Below are 16,906 nucleotides of genomic sequence, written 5' to 3'. Positions count from 1 at the left end.
TCAGTTGATAAAGAATCTGCCTGCAATGCGGGAGACCTGGGTTTAAAGATTCCCTGGAGAAGAGAATGGCTACCCACTCCAGTATTCTGGCCTGGAGAATTCCATGGAGTATACAGTCCATGGGGTCACAAAGAGTCGGACATGACTAAGTGATTTTCACTTTCAAATCCCTAAATATGTTCAAAAGCAAGTGGCTCCTAAGAATGGGAGAGAAACCACCAAGGGCGTACACAGACCATTACTGACAATTACTAGATGGCTGCCCTTCTCTCATTCAATTTCTTCCTGAAAGCAGAGAGTTCATTTTTATCAGTGCTTTTCTTATATACTAACAAAGAAAGCCTTTAATGTAAAATCTAGAAGTTGGAACACGCTCTAACATTCACTTTTCAGACACACACATCCTGAGCAGTGACACAAACTACTCAAGATCAGAACCTTGGCTGAGACTCAGCTCTGTTTCCCATTCAGCATTATCATTACAACAGGTTTCCAGTTCAAAAGATACTATTTTATTAAAACAAAGTCATCATTCCTTCCATACAAGTTATTATAAGCTGTTCACTTTCATTTCTGTGAGAAGGGAGGCAAGTAATATCAACTGCTTCTTTCCAGTGAATCATTTTTATAATGATCTGAGAGTAAAAAATAATTACAGTTAAACATTTATATCAGTCTAGTCTACTACTCTGGAGAAGGGAATGGCAACCCACTCCAATATTCTTGCCTGGAGAATTACATGGACACAGTCCACAGGGCTGCAAAAAGTCAGACATGACTGAGCAACTAACACTTTCACTTTTAGTCTAATAATCAGGTACTACTTAAAACAAAGAGAACTCTAGAAAATTAGCTATCAATAAGTGAATACTAAAGACTATGTGTTCAGTTTTAGAATCAGTCTTCTCACACACACTGTATGTGGACAACATGCACAGATGAACACAGCACACACATTCCAGTGCAAATGAACACTACTCTGAACACTTTCAACAGTGAATGACAGCCCGATAATGAAATAAAAAGAAAAAAACGCAAACACCACAGTCTAACACTGGAGAAAATACAGGTCATAAGAAAAGAGAAAACATCAGTACCTGGAAGTTTTTTTTTTTCCTATAAAATGTACTATGAAGAAAAGTGGTTGTGAAAGCTTAGTCACTTTTTTGTGGCTTAAAGCTTTTTCCCCCCTCTTTTATTCAAGGCTTAAACAAAGTTCAGTGGGGCATCAAACTGCCTGTTTTAAATTACAGTCTATATTTTAAAATAGAATGCATGCACGGCATGTTCCTGAAGCTAGGGGGTGGGAGTGTTATTCACGGAAAATTGAAGGCTTGTTGAGTCAATAATCTTCTTTCACACAGTAACAATTTTCAGCTAAAATTTCTTGACCCAAACAAAGGAAAACAAGACCATTCAGTTATTTTACAACAATTTTATGAAGGCAGAGAAAAAAGATGAGAGAGAGACAACTCTAAAATCTTACATTGTGAAAGAAGAATAGAGATTTTTGCTCTCAGGTAAGAACCTTCTCTATATATATTTATTTCCTTTCCTAAACTGACAGTTATTATTAAAAATAGTTACCTCCACTTCAAAAGAAAAATAAGAGCAATTAACATGTCTACAAATGCTACTATGAGTTCCTGCTGGTTATATATCTCTTGTTACATAAAACAGACCTGTGCCTCCAGTTACAAAGTAGATCTTGGCAAATTAAAATTTACTTCCCAGCTAACTTGGCTAATATAAAGTTCAGTGCATTCAAAGTCTTAAAATGGCTAAGCCTGTATAATCTGGAGGAAGCCTGGTACCCCTCTAGAGGGGTAGAACAGGAGAAGCACTAGGAGGAAAAAGGGGAGGCTTTCTAGCTCAACATGCCAAGAACTACCATTTGTAGAAACAGAAATGGTAGGTTAAAATAAGAAAGGGTACTTCTGAACATCACTCATTTTTTTGTTCTCACATAAAAAATCAAAATTAAAACTCAAAGAAGCTACACTGACAACAACCTACTTATTTAAAACTTATTATATAAATTCTATTATTAAATACTTACTGAAAACATAATAAACACTATGAAAAGATTCTAGTCTGTTGGGGTGAGAGAGAGAGGCAAGACAACTATAAAATAACAAGAGGATGACTAGTAAATGCCATAAGTCAAAAGACTCAACAAAAATGGATTAAATCGTATTTTGAGGCCCTGTGCCCACATATGAGAATCCCTCACACACAGTGCTTTTCGTGGTTTGTACAAAAGTCCAACACTGCTGCCTGCCCACTTCTGTCCAGAGACTGTCCCTCTGGTAAGACAGGCTTATGTCCAGGTATGATTCTGCGGCTGTCTGCAGACAGACTTGAGAGTTACATGCATTCCAGCCTGTGAGGCCACAGAGAAGGCTCCATGGTCTCACACAGGCCCCCTGAAGAGCCAAAAGCTGGTCAGAACCTCCCAGTTTCCCCTTTGTTACAGCAAAATATGTATGCCGACTTTTCTATTAGCCAGGAATATCTGCATTTATCATCCCTTACTTAATGAGCCTCATTTATCAACTATAGACCATAGTTATCCTTCTATTATCAAAACCAATATCCTGAAAATCAGTTATGTTTCAGCCTCTCTTCATCTCCAATTTTATCTACTGTGTATTTTTTATGGGAATTCACTTTTTCTTTTGAATTGACAATTCCATAAAATGGGTTAAAATTCCTTTCCCCCAAATTTTAAATGGAAAGCCTTAGAATATTATGTGAAAAGGTCTGCAGGGGGATATGCTTAGTTAAAACGTGCTTTTAAAAATTAGATGAATTTTTTGAATTAACACTTTGCCACTAAGCAAATATCTCAGCTATAAGGAATTTAGAATTATCCAGTCCATTTCAAAAGGACTAAAAGATCTCAATTTAGAAACACTTTGCACACAACCATTTGAGTTATTTAAAAACAAACTATAGTTCTTTTAAAATATTTATTTATTCAGACTTTCCATATATTTAGCCTGCTATAACCTGGAAGAAATCCAAACTGGTGAGGTTTTATTAAACATTCATTTATAGAACAAACATTTAAGTGGAAGATTGTTTTGAAAGAGGGAGAAACATACCTTTCCACTTCCTACAACTTCTTACCTTGCTCAAGTTCAACTGTTTCCTCTATTTTCAAAGTATCACAAAAATACTCTGGGGGATAAACTTACAGATTATCACATCTTAAAGAAATAATCCATGTTAGAAAATAAACATCTGTCAAAGTCATTATCATTTTTTCTAAACTAGGACTTTCAAGCAAGGTCTTATCATATTTCTCTCAAATTTAATCTGAAAAAAAATGACGTCTCCATATAGCATAGATCAGAGGCTAAAGTTACATTTGTAAATATGGTAAATCCTAGTTAAGAAATGGAGTGTGCTGTGCTCTGCTTAACACTTCTCCAAGGTATTAAAATGTGTCTGTACCTTCAGTTTCAAAACTGTACCAAATGGTTAACCATGTCTACAGACACTTGTGTGGACAAGACTCATCCTAAGAGAACCTCCTGCTCCCTTCACCAGACACCCACTTTCTACAACTCTTCCATGACACCAAGACTCAACACAGTCTAATGACACCTAGGAAACAGTGATAACCAACACCTGACGTCTTCAACTGCACACGGGGATAATCAATGCTGAACAATGGGATAAGGGAACAATAGATTAAACTTCTCTTTTATTAACTTGGAATTTTTTAAATGTTCAAGATGATTTGAGAACAATCAATCAACAAACGACAATTACGCACTTAACCTTTTAATGATAACCTTTAAATCAAGCTCAAGGTATAAATTAAAAAAACTGTTTTTAAAAGTTCATTCAGTAGCCATACATTTAATTCTTACTTGACAGATTTTAAGTTTTACAAAAACCTGCCAACTAACAGGTTAAGATCATCTTAATAATCTGTGTTCTAAGATGGGTTGAGAACTTGGTAAAATGCAAAACCAAGTTTAAAAAAATGCTCCATTTACCAGAGCTTTTTCCAATAGTTTCTAATTATTCATAGGAACTATATTATCAAATCCACACACTTCAAATGTTCTTATTAGCATACTACTTTTCTTACATGCTTCCAAAGTACATGACAATCCACCCCTAACCCCACATATGTCATTAAAGATTAATAAAGCAAACACACACATAGAGTACTCTTTTTCGGTAAAGGCAAAAGATTACATGCTCTGTTGCTAATGCCTAACCCCAAAGAATATTCCTGGTAATAACAGCTTTCCAACCATTCTCTTTCAGGCTTCCAACATCCTGTTTAACACTATTTCAAAGAACAACCAGCATTTACTACCTCCTTCCTTTCACAAAGTGGAAAGAAATGTTTTATGTAATCCTCAATACTTCCTTCTAATTGCAAACTCAATAGAAGTGTCATAAGCCCTATTCCAAAAGACATTTAGAGTTTTTACTAAACTTGGAAAGCTCAAACCCTTTTCATGTCAACCTCTTTAAATGTTTCCTATTTAAGGAAGAAAAGGTCAGAACGAGGTTTTTAATGACCTGATGGGCCTTCAAAGGCCTTTTGAATATGACTGACATTAGTCTGTATCTTAGGTAAACAGAATAATGGACCTGCTATCAGAAATACAAACCAGTGGCAGGTCACTCTAAAGAAAAAACAAGTTATTTCTAAACTGAGGAGTATCAGCAACTCTTCAAATCCCTAGAGGAGAGAGCACTATTTGCTTAAAACAAGGAAGATAAAAATTCAAAACCTGTTTTTTACATTTTTTATATATATTTATAAATAATTCATTAGCAACATATTTTTTGTACTGTATTACTGAAATTATGATTACTGTTTGTCAGTTTATTTTCACGATTAAAAATATATATTACTAAGAAAATAATGTTTTCACACAATTTTTAGATTAATACTACAAAAGTGCCCACTTTTTCTTGGAGCTTAAGGTTATCGAAGTAAACTCAAATGTCATTTTGCAACAAAAGAAAATAGTTTTAAGAATAAAACCATCCTGCCAATACAGATATCACATTCATATAACCTTTTAGAATAAGTAACATATGGAGAATATACACTCTTTGGATGTCAGTTTGATACCTTGGAAAAGATTCTATAAGCAATTAAAAGGAAAATTCTGAAGGTGGGGAAGAATGTATTAAACAATTCTTACATAAATTCTATTAGAAACACTTACTGAGTAAAACATAATAATTAGGTATGAACCTAACAGAGCAGAAGATATTCAAAAGAGGTGGCAAGAATACAGAGAAGAACTATACAAAAAATATCTTCATGACCCAGATAACCACGATGGTGTGATCACTCACCTAGAGCCAGACATCCTGGAATGTGAAGTCAAGTGGGCCTTAGAAAGCATCACTATGAACAAAGCTATTGGAAGTGATGGAATTCCAGCTATTTCAAACCCTAAAAGATGATGCTGTAAAAGTGTTGCACTTAATATGCCAGTAAATTTGGAAAACTCCACAGTGGCCACAAGACTGGAAAAGGTCAGTTTTCATTCCAATCCCAAAGAAAGGCAATGCCAAAGAATGCTCAAACTACCGTACAATTGCACTCATTTCATACACTAGCAAAGTAATGCTCAAAATTCTTCAAGCCAGGCTTCACCAGTACACGAACTGACAAATTCCAGATGTTCAAGCTGGATTTAGAAAAGGCAGAAGAACCAGAGATAAAGTTACCAACCATCTGTTGGGAAAATGCAAGAGAATTGTAGAAAAACATCTATTTCTGCTTCATTGACTATGAGGCCTTTTGTGTGGATCATAACAAACCGTGGAAAATTCTTCAAGAGAAGGGAATGACCAGACCACCTGATCTGCCTCCTGAGAAACCTGTATGCAGGTCAAGAAGCAACAGTTAGAACTGGACATGGAACAACGGCCTGGTTCCAAATTGGGAAAGGAGTGTGTCAAGGCTGTATACTGTCACCTTGCTTATTTAACTTATATGCTGAGTACATCATGCAAAATGCAGGGCTGGATGAAACACAAGCTGGAATCAAGATTGCCGGGAGAAATATCAATAACCTCAGATATGCAGATGATACCACTCTTATGGCAGAAGGTGAAGAGGAACTAATAGCCTCTTGATGAAAATGAAAGAGAAGAGTGAAAAAGTTAGGTTAAAACTCAACATTCAGAAAACTAAGATCATGGCATCCAGTCCCATCACTTTATGGCAAATAGATGGGGAAACAGTGGCAACAGTCAGAGCCTTTATTTTGGGGGGCTCCAAAATGACTGCAGATGGTGAACTGCAGCCATGAAACTAAAAGATGCTTGCTCCTTGGAAGAAAAGCTATGACCAACCTAGACAGCATATTAAAAAGCAGAGACATTACTTTGCTGACAACGGCCCAGCTAGTCAAAGCCATGGTTTTTCCAGTTCAGTTCAGCTGCTCAGCTGTGTCTGACTCTGTGACCCCATGGACTGCAGCACACCAGGCCTCCCTGTCCATCACCAACTCCTGGAGTTTACTCAAACTCATGTCCATTGTGGAGAAGGAAATGGCAACCCACTCCAGTACCCTTGCCTGGAAAATCCCTTGGACGGAGGAGCCTGGTAGGCTACAGTCCATGAGGTCGCAAAGAGTCGTACATGACTGAGCGACTTCACTTTCATTTATCATTTTCATTCACTGGAGAAGGAAATAGCAACCCACTCCAGTGTTCTTGCCTGGAGAATTCCAGGGACGTGGGGAACCTGGTGGGTTGTCATCTAGGGGGTCACACAGAGTTGGCCACAACTGAAGCGACTTAGCAGCAGCAGCATGTCCATTGAGTCAGTGATGCCATCCAATCATCTCATCCTCTTCTCCTCCCACCTTTGATCTTTCCCAGCATCAGGGTCTTCTCAAATGAATCAGTTCTTCGCATCAGGTGGCCAAAATATTGGAGTTTCAGCTTCAACATCAGTCCTTCCAGTAGTCACACTAGATGTGAGAGTTGGACTATAAAGGAAGCTGACATCAAAGAATTGATGCTTTTGAACTGTGGTGTTGGAGAAGACTCTTGTAGAGTCCCCTGGACTGCAATACGATCCAACCAGTCAATCCTAAAAGAAATCAGTCCTGAATGATTTCTTTTAGGAATGATGCTGAAGCCCCAATACTTTGGCCACCTGATCCAATGAACTGACTCATTGGAAAAGACCCTGATCCTGGGAAAGATTGAAGGCAGAAGCAGAGAGGGATGACAGAGGATTTGATGGTTGGATGGTATCACCAACTTGATGGACATGAGTTTGAGCAAACTTTGGGAGTTGGTGATGGACAAGGAAGCCTGGTGTGCTGCAGTCCACAGGGTCACAAAGAATCAGACATGACTGAGTGATTGAACTGAACTAAAAACATAACAAATACTATAAAAATAGATCCTCGTCTCTTAGGGATAAGAGGGTCTGGCAAGACAACTATGAAAGCAATACGAGGATTACTAGTAAATGCCATAAGTGATGAAAAAGTTTAAAAGACTCAACAGGAATGTATTAAAATTGCATTTGGGGAGTTATCTTAAGAGTGCAAGTTAAGATATACTCAATGTTTACAAAATAAAAGTGTTGATAAGCTGTAACAGTTTTTTTTAGCATTCCACTGCATATTTTAATGATGGCTTCATTTCATATCAATATTAGAGGTAGAAAACAACTATAGAATGTGCTAAAATTTTAGGTGGTAATATCTCAAGGAGATAGAATTCTTCAAGCTAATTTTTATATTATATGTTATATACTAAGATTTCTTAATAATGGTAACATCAAGAATATGTAAGCTAATGAACCTCAACTGGGAAAAGGTTATATGATTAACAGATAAAGAAATCAGAATAGAAATGTTATTACAGAAGATTTGTTCTGAGCTTAGGTCTGAGTGCATCAAGTGAAAAGTAAACATTGCTGGTCATGGCCCCAAGACAGCAAGACAACAAATATTAATTTATCTGTCACTAGCTTTATGTGGATGATCTAAAGAGCCTTGTCAGCCAGAAAACAAAACTGCATCAGCTACTAAAGATCACCAAGAATTTAATGACATGCAAATATAGACAAATATCAATTTAAACAACAGTGAGAGACAGCTTGCTGAGAGAATCAAATTCTAGATCAAGCATAATGGAGAGTTAACTGTATAACAAAAATACACTAAAGAAAATACCAAACATGAAGAGCTATCGGAAAACACTATAAACTCTATCAATCTAACTCAATTTAAGCAAAAAATTAAGAAACAATTACTTCAGAAGCTTTCTTCTTATAGTCACTTATACAATGGTTGTAGATTTTATTATACATTAGAATAATTTTTACCACGTATTCTTAAATGAACAGCTAAGACCCTGAATTTTACTCAACATTACAAAACTAGAGACTAAAAATATGATGGATTGCCTTTAATCTTCAGTAAAAAGAAAAAATTTTATCACTGCCACTTGAAAAGACACAGTCTAAATCCACAAAAGATCTCATCAATTCAGATAAGATAACAAATACATATAGTTTCATGGTACTTATTCAATCCATTTACCCAAGTTAGGGAACTAAAATATTTAGTAAGAGTAAAAATACATGATATTAGAGCCATACAGAATAACAACAAATCTCTCCCTCAAACTGTAACTACCTTAGTTTTATATAACATATTGATGCAGCATTTACATAAAAATAAAAATATATTTGTAAACCCTACATAGAAAACTTTTCTACACAAAGCCTGTTGAAAGAAAAGTAGAGCACTAAAATTCATTTAAATGAAGCCAATTTTTATCTTAACAGACTGAGGGCAGGGGGTTTAGGTAGGTACAACCAACTGCTCTACGATTTTTCCTTTATTCATTAACTGATGCTTTTATGTACTCACCATAAAACCTGGAAACTTTCATCTCTAAAAAAAGATTACTGAAATGTTATTGAGTCAATCAGCATCCTATTTATCTGTGAGTTACAAAAAACAAAAAGAAAATACCAATCAGGGCATTTCTTTTTTCAATAGCTTCATAAGATTTGTATTATGAGCAACCTTAAATCCTCTATGGGAGGAGGCAAGATAAGCATTAAGGAAGAAGGTAAGCCATTATACATATACAAATAGAATTAATCCAAAAGACTTAACTTGTTTGAAGAATATACTGGTTCACTTCGTAAAATACTTCGAGTCTCTTCTTTAATAATTGACTTAAAAAGCAGCATCCCAAAGCAGAACTCTTCAGTTTTCTGGGACTACCACACTTCTTGCCACCCCAGCACTCCCCTAATTATGCTATAGAGTTAGCTGAACATCAACCATTCATTCCAAAGTAGAGTGATGAAAAGAAGCACAGCCTAGTAAGTGACCCAAAAGTTCAAATGGATATTAAGAAAGCAGTACACTGCAAACTACTCTTAGACCTATGCAGAAAAGCAGCATCAATTTATAACAAACTTTCCAACCAGTAAAACAGTACACATCACCAGCCAATAACAAACCTATAAGGATGGGCTTATCTAAAACACTAAAAATCTGAGTGGAAAAAAGTAGAATTCACTGTCCACCTTTCCATGAGTCAATTTAAATTTCCTAAAACCACAAGCCAATTTCCAAATATTCAGCAAATGTTGCATTTATCGTCAGCATTCACGTGCATTTGCATGCACGCACACAGACACACACACACTTCACCAAACTGCGGATTATCTGCTGAAGAAAAAAGTTTACAGCATAATTTTAAAAACCAAATAACTAGAAAATAAATATTTCAATGTAACTAAAAAAATGACCACAGTAAATTTTACGCATCTCCCACCATAGAAATAAAATCTGTAAAAATTAGAGTTTCAAGTACATGTGCATCAGATGCAAAGATATTACATATCATGTAGCCTCTACTTACCTTCTACTCTAAGGCTACATGCAACTTAGAAATGGGTATGTCACATATAACATTCTTCACAAATGCTGGTTCTCAAATGTTTAGCAACAATATGATAAAGCTTATTTAATGTAAACATATTTGAAATTCAAATTACAATCATGGTTAGTTTGAACTCCTACCTTAAACACTCTCTCTTAATAGAGATTAAGCAATAACAATAATTCTTTGAATCAAAATATTTTAACAAGAAAATAAATATAAAAATTTGTTTGTACACATATATTCTTTTAATTTACAAGGAATTCATTTTAATTTAAATGAGGTTGCCTATGGGAGGAAAAAGGAAAATTAAGCACAGATGAACTATTAAAGGAAATTAACACGTAACCTGTAACTCAGCTACTACCATAGTCAACAGACCCAATACAGTGATTTGCTAATGTAAACACTTAGAAGCTGTATTTTCCAATTTTAAATTAAAATACTTTCTTTTGGGTAAAAAAAGATTAAGTCATTTCTCATGACATAAAGTCTCTAAAGAAATTCAAACTACCACTGGACACTTTATCTCATCATTTAGATTATTTGCCAAATGGGAATTTCCTTTCCATTTAACTCTTACATAGATACCTCTGTTCTGAATCACTACCAGAAAGCAACATGCTATGCAAAGCACAATTGTACAACAGTAACATGTTTCTGCCACAAAACCTATCAGCCAAATAAAGGCTTCCACCTGGATTCAGAGATTCCTACAACACCAGACGTGGAGAGACATACTAATGAAAGACTTTTTCAGAACTACACAGCTCCTTTAAGAAGGGAATGCTCAAAAATTAATAAATCACAAATACATCTGAAATCTAGAAACTTGTCCCCCAAGTCTTAATATAAAGTACAATAAACAAAAGCAAATGCTCGTTTTAGAAATCCGTAACTCATTGCATTTCCAAATCAATTAACTGTCTTACTGGTAAACTTGATGGTCTTTCTTGTTGTATTAAGTTCAAGTCTTCATGGTTAGGTTTTCCAGAAGCCAGAGGAGGTTGAGACCTAGTTCCATAGCCTTCCTGAGACATATCCTAAACAAACACAAATATAAAGAAATATCTCAATGAATTATAAGCTTCTTTGGTAATTAAGATGAAGCAAAGGCTTATCACAAAGTATCAACTTATGTTACTTTAAGCAGACATATAAATATAATTATCACTTCTGTAACACTTTCTCAGAAGCAAAAATAAAATATAAGAAGGCAGCGTATCATCAAGAGCAAAAACATGTATAATTAACAATTAAATATATTATGCGACCATACAAACTAAAGACTGTATTTGAGTTTTGCAGGAAGGTGATAGTCAGTAAAAGATGGGAAAGAAAGCTAGCAATAACTAAACTGTTAAAACAGAGCAAACCAAAAGTATATATTATTGTTTAATTTTTATTTTGCTTGAATTGCCTTTAATATTACCTTGAAACTGTTAAAGTAATTAATGAAAACTTTATTATCAACTGACTTTTAAGATGTCCTCTCAATAACCCATAAAACAACAGTTATTAAGCTGACAGTATCCTGAGGTTTCTACAAAGCCAGTTAATACTCATATACAGAATTCCATATGTTCACATAGCATAGTTATCAAAGAACTATAATAAAGCATAAAACAGTAGTGAGGAAGAAAACACACCCAAAATCTACTGAAAGAGAGAAACTTATTATTAACATGGCCTTTCTGGCATCCTCTTGAATACTTTTCTAGGAGGAATTCTGCATGGTTTAATAGTATGCTGAAATAATATCATACAAACCAAATATCACACCAAACTTACCGGATGTCAGCTCTCTAGTTGTTTAACTATGTACACTTAGTTACTAAACATTCTAGGCCCATTTACACCTAAAGTCAAATAGCAGGACAGAATGTAAAATGCTTATTATAGCATTTCTTAATTGGCACTGAAAGCTGAAGAACCAGTTTCTGATAGGGAAGAAAAAAAAAGAACGGAAAGTATCACTTGAAAATAAAATTCTTTTTTTCCCTGTCAGTTTAAATACGTGTTAGAATTAAAGAAACATTATATACAAGTTTTACTTCCCCTGTTAAATTCTCAAAATACTACTTTAGAAATTAATGGTAATGAGTTGAAACCCTATAAAAAGCTTCTGTTGCCCCACCCCTTTCTCATACAGTATACACTTGAACTTACACAGCTTCTGAAGCCAAGAAACTCTGGACCAACAGCTGGTACTAAAAATACACAAGCTGTACAAACTAGACTTAACTAGCAAAGTTTTGGTGCAGCCTGCCTTTAAAGAGGCTCTGAGGTAAAGAGCATGCCAACAATATAGCATTTCCCAAGTAACTCCTTTTCCCTATACACACAACAGGTCAACACATCCAACCTCTAATAGTAGTGCAGAATGCCCTACACTTTTGGAAGAGAATTACACCCAGTTGTCCAGGCTTTTATCTGATAACATTTAGGAGAGGTCTTGAGCACACGCAATCGGAGGATATTTAAAACAGTAGCTCTTCAATCAGGCTTCTGGTAGAGGGTAACAACTGGGCTGTGGGGGACAAAAGCCAAGGTTGAAAGATGATTACCACTCACACACACACACACTCCACTTGCTTCTGGACCCCAGACTTGTGATTTGTTACATAGACTTCCAACTGCATGTCCTGCAGTTTCCTTTAGATTAAGAGCAAAGATTTCAAAACCAGGCAGGGCACAAGGCCTCCATTCAGGGACCTTCACCCTTTACAAAAACCCCAAGGCGGCACAAGACAGCCTCACAATGGGCAAACAAATGGGGATCCCCACCTGTGCCTCAAATACACACATGTGCACACGATTTATGGGTGGTGGTTAGACACTCATTTTAGTAAACTGTTAATAATGAGGAATGGGCAGGCTCACATGCCCGACGATAATAAGTCTTTTAAATTTCTTTTTGTTTTCTCTTTGTAGCTAAATGAACTGATTTCTAAACAACTTGGAAAAGATTACTGCAACTACAGTAAACACTCGTTTTGAACTGGGTACTATCCCCTTTAAAATAAGCAATGCTGAATAGACTATGAAAGCCATCAGAAAATTTCACTATGACTTTACATTTCACTTTTTAAGGCTTAAAAGTTTAAAATAATTAGATTTCACAAAATCTCAAACACTATTCCTAACCACAAGAGGCTCTCAATTATTAAATACAGATGGAAATACAACAAAAACAAAATTTAGTGAGAATCACTGAAATGGAACATGTTCTGCTTCAATATATGTTTGAACATAAGGATTAATTTAATTGAGAGAACATCCAGAAAAGGTACCAAGTTTTACCCTAAAACAATCATCTATATAAAACTTACACTGGGACTATAAAGTCTACATTTGGCAGCTTTAATAAAAACACAAAAGTTACATCTCTTAACAAACCTGAGCTTTTTCCTCTTCAGAGCTATATTTATTTTCTGGTAGGTACTTATTTTCATCTCAGGAAGAGTAAGTAGGAATAAGTAATTTAACAAACAACAAAGCAATGTCAGTATCAGAAAATAAGAAATACATCCAGCACTATATTTTATAAACTAATAACAACAAAGAACAGCCTTCATGCTTAACATATCACTGCAATCTCGGTTATTCACACATTTAAACCACTGCACACAAGCTTACACATAAGTTCACATAGAGACTGTGACTGTGACAACGCACAACTGTGACTATCTAAGAGAATACCGCATTATGATAATACTAGCGCACAGAGGAACCCACAAGGAGGTGTGGGCTGCCCTTCCAGAGTCCTTTATCAGTATTATTTTTCTTCATCTCACCCACAAGCTTTTCACTACTGACAGATTCTGGCTTTAACCTTCTTCATGTTACAGATCAAAGGTAAAACGGAGACTCACAAACCAGCAAAAGTGTGAAAGGAGCTTGGAACAGGGCATGTACACATGTGTTTCTAAAGTTTTCATGTTAGGTGTTACTTTTACCACATGAAAGTCAAAGCGCTCAGTCGTCTCTGACTCTTTGCGACCCCGTGGACTGTATGTAGCCCACCAGGCTCCTCCATCCATGGGATTCTCCAGACAAGAATACTGGAGTGGGCTGCCATGTCTAAACATTAATTACCTTGTATCTCAACAAATGGTGGAAAATTCTTAAAAGAGATGGGGATACCAAAGCACTTGATCTGCCTTCTGTGAAACCTATATGTAGGTCAAGGAGCAACAGTTAGAAGTGGACATGGAACAACAGACAGGTTCCATACTGGGAAAGGGGTGTGTCAAGGCTGTGTATTGTCACAGTGCTTATTTAACTTATATCAGAGTACATCATGCAAAATGCAGCGCTGGATGAATAACAAGCTGGAATCAAGATTGCCAGGAGAAATATCGATAACCTCAGATATGCAGATGACACCACTCTTACAGCAGAAAGCAAAGAGGAACTAGGGAGCCTCTTGATGGAAGTGAAAGAACAGAGTGAAAAAGCTGGGTTAAAACTCAACATTCAGAAAACTAAGATCATGGCATCCGGTCCCATCACTTCACAGCAAATAGATGGAGAAACAATGCTCCAAAATGACTGCAGATGGTGACTGCAACCATGAAAGTAAAAGATGCGTGCTCCTTGGAAGAAAAGCTATGACCAACCTAGACAGCATATTAAAAAGCAGAGACATTACTCTGCTGACAAAGATCCATCTAGTCAAAGCCATGATTTTTCCAGTAGTCATGTATGAATGTGAGAGTTGGACAGTAAAAAAAGCTGAGCACCAAAGAACTAATGCTTCTGAACTGTGGTGTTGGAGAAGACTCTTGGATGGTCCCTTGGACTGCAAGGAGTGCAAACCAATCAATCCTAAAGGAAATCAATCCTGAATATTCTTTGAAAGGACTGATGCTGAAGCTGAAGCTCCAATACTTTGGCCACCTGAAAGGAAGAGCTGACTCACTGGAAAAGACCCTGATGCTGGGAAAGCCTGAAGGCGGGAGGAGAAGGGGACAGCAGAGGATGAGATGGTTGGATGGCATCACCGACTCAATGGACATTAGCTTGAGCAGGCTCTGGAAGATGGTGAAGGACAGGGAAGCACATGCTTCCTGGTGTGGCAAAAAGTCAGAAAATGACTGAGCGACTGAACGACGACAACAAAACATTTAGTAAACATCTTGTAGGGACTACTCCCCTTGCTGGGTGCCTAACATCTCACAGTGTGAAGCGTGACCAGGAAGGAAACAGCAGTTATACTGTGTTATTGTGAGGAGGGATGAGACCAAAACTGTCACCTAGCTCTGGTATAACGGCCAAGAACAGGAGTACTTCTGTTTCCTTCTATGATGAAATGAACTAAGTACCAATGGCAATACAAGACTATGAAGACAATGTGGAATAAAATGTCAAGGACACTTTAAAAAACTCAAAACAGAAAAATATTCCCATGGCATGTATGACCTCAAAAGATACAAAGATACAAAGAAAAGAAAGTTGTCCTCCTACTTTCCAGGAGTCCCTCGAAAAAGTTCCTGTTAACAGGCTGTTATTTATTGTTCCAAATTGTTCAAGGCACAACCAAGTATGAAGTGAATTTAAAACACTTTAACTTTCAAAACAATTGAGTGGATTTGTTCTGTACAGTCTACGCCGTGGTCCTGTACAGTCTACGCTGTGTAATATATCTCCTTCTATATCTGCACCTAAATATCTATTCTTTTTCTTTTGTTACACAGTACTGTATTAATTCTGTGGTTTATTTAACCAGTCCCCTACTGATGGACATTTCCCTAGTTTTTCTCTACTTATTACAGCATTATAATAAACATCCTTGTGCACACAACTTCAGGTGAAATAGTTCTGCAGCATAAATCTCCATCGGTTTCCCTGGAGCCTCAGTGGTAAAGAATCCACCTGCCAATGCAGAAAACTCAGGAGACGCTGATTTAATCCCTGGGTCAAGAAGATTCCCTGCAGGTGGATATGACAAGCCACTCCAGTATTTCTGCCTGGGAAACCCCATGGACAAAGGAGCCTGGCAGACTGCAGTCTGTGGGGTCACAAGAGAGATGGACACGACTTAGCCACTAAACAACAACGTAAGTCTCCACAAGGGGAATATCTGTCAAAAGGTTGGCACATTTAAAATTTTGATGGAGGCTAGCAAAGTGCTTTCAGCAAAAGAAGTGTCAAATTAGAGTCACAGTGTGTCATTTTACTATACACATTTACCTTAGCATCACAATATGCCTAACCTCAGTATAGAAAGCAGCAAACTCACACCAGGAGAGAGGTGGGAGGACTGGTCATCGGCATTCATTTGCTCAGTTGTGTCCCATTCTTTGTGAACCAATGAATGGTAGCACTCCAGGCTTTTCTGTCCTTAACCATCTCCCAGAGCTTGCTCAAACCATGTCCACTGAGTCGGTGATGCCATCCAACCATCTCATCCTCTGGCATCCCCTTTTCCTCCTGCTCTGAATCTTTCCCAGCATCAGGGTCTTTTCTAGTGAGTCAGCTCATTGCGTCAGGTTGCCAAAAGTACTGGAGCTTCAGTTTCAACATCAGTCCTTCCAATGAATGAATATTCAGGGTCGATTTTCTTTAGGAATGACTGGTGTGATTTCCTTGCAATCCAAGGGACTCTAAAAGAGTCTTCTCCAACACCATAGTTCGAAACATCAGTTCTTCAGCCCTCAGCCTTCTTTATGGTCCAACTCTCACATCCGTACATGACTACCACAAAAACTATAGCTTTGACTATACAGACTATCATTTGCAAGGTGATGTGTCTGCTTTTTAATATGCTGTCTAGGTTTGTCATAGCTTTTCTTGCAAGAAGCAAGTGTCTTATAAATTCATGGCTGCAGTCATCATGGGCTTTCCAGGTGGCACTAGTGTTTAAGGAACCTGCCTGCCAATGCAGGAGACATAAGAGACACGGGTTTGATCTCCAGGTATAGAAGATTCCCTGGAGGAGGGGCATGGCAACCCACTCCAATACTCTTGCCTGGAGAAT

The 16,906-nt window shown here is 36.9% G+C and overlaps 1 protein-coding gene across 1 annotated transcript in view; it reads right to left on the bottom strand.

Moving 5' to 3' along the window:
• The window catches only part of ARID1B (AT-rich interaction domain 1B), a 419,926-nt gene that overhangs the window by 256,180 nt on the left and 146,840 nt on the right, over positions 1-16,906 (bottom strand). Inside the window, exon 4 of the mRNA XM_068984869.1 lies at positions 10,857-10,967. Within this exon, the coding sequence (XP_068840970.1) occupies positions 10,857-10,967 (111 nt within the window). The remainder of the gene's footprint in view (positions 1-10,856; positions 10,968-16,906) is intronic.

Source organism: Capricornis sumatraensis, chromosome 13 (genome assembly GCF_032405125.1).
Source record: "Capricornis sumatraensis isolate serow.1 chromosome 13, serow.2, whole genome shotgun sequence".
Classification (NCBI taxonomy): Eukaryota; Metazoa; Chordata; class Mammalia; order Artiodactyla; family Bovidae; genus Capricornis; species Capricornis sumatraensis.
The sequence above is the reverse complement of the archived record's forward strand: the minus strand, read 5'-3'. Positions and strand labels throughout refer to the sequence as shown.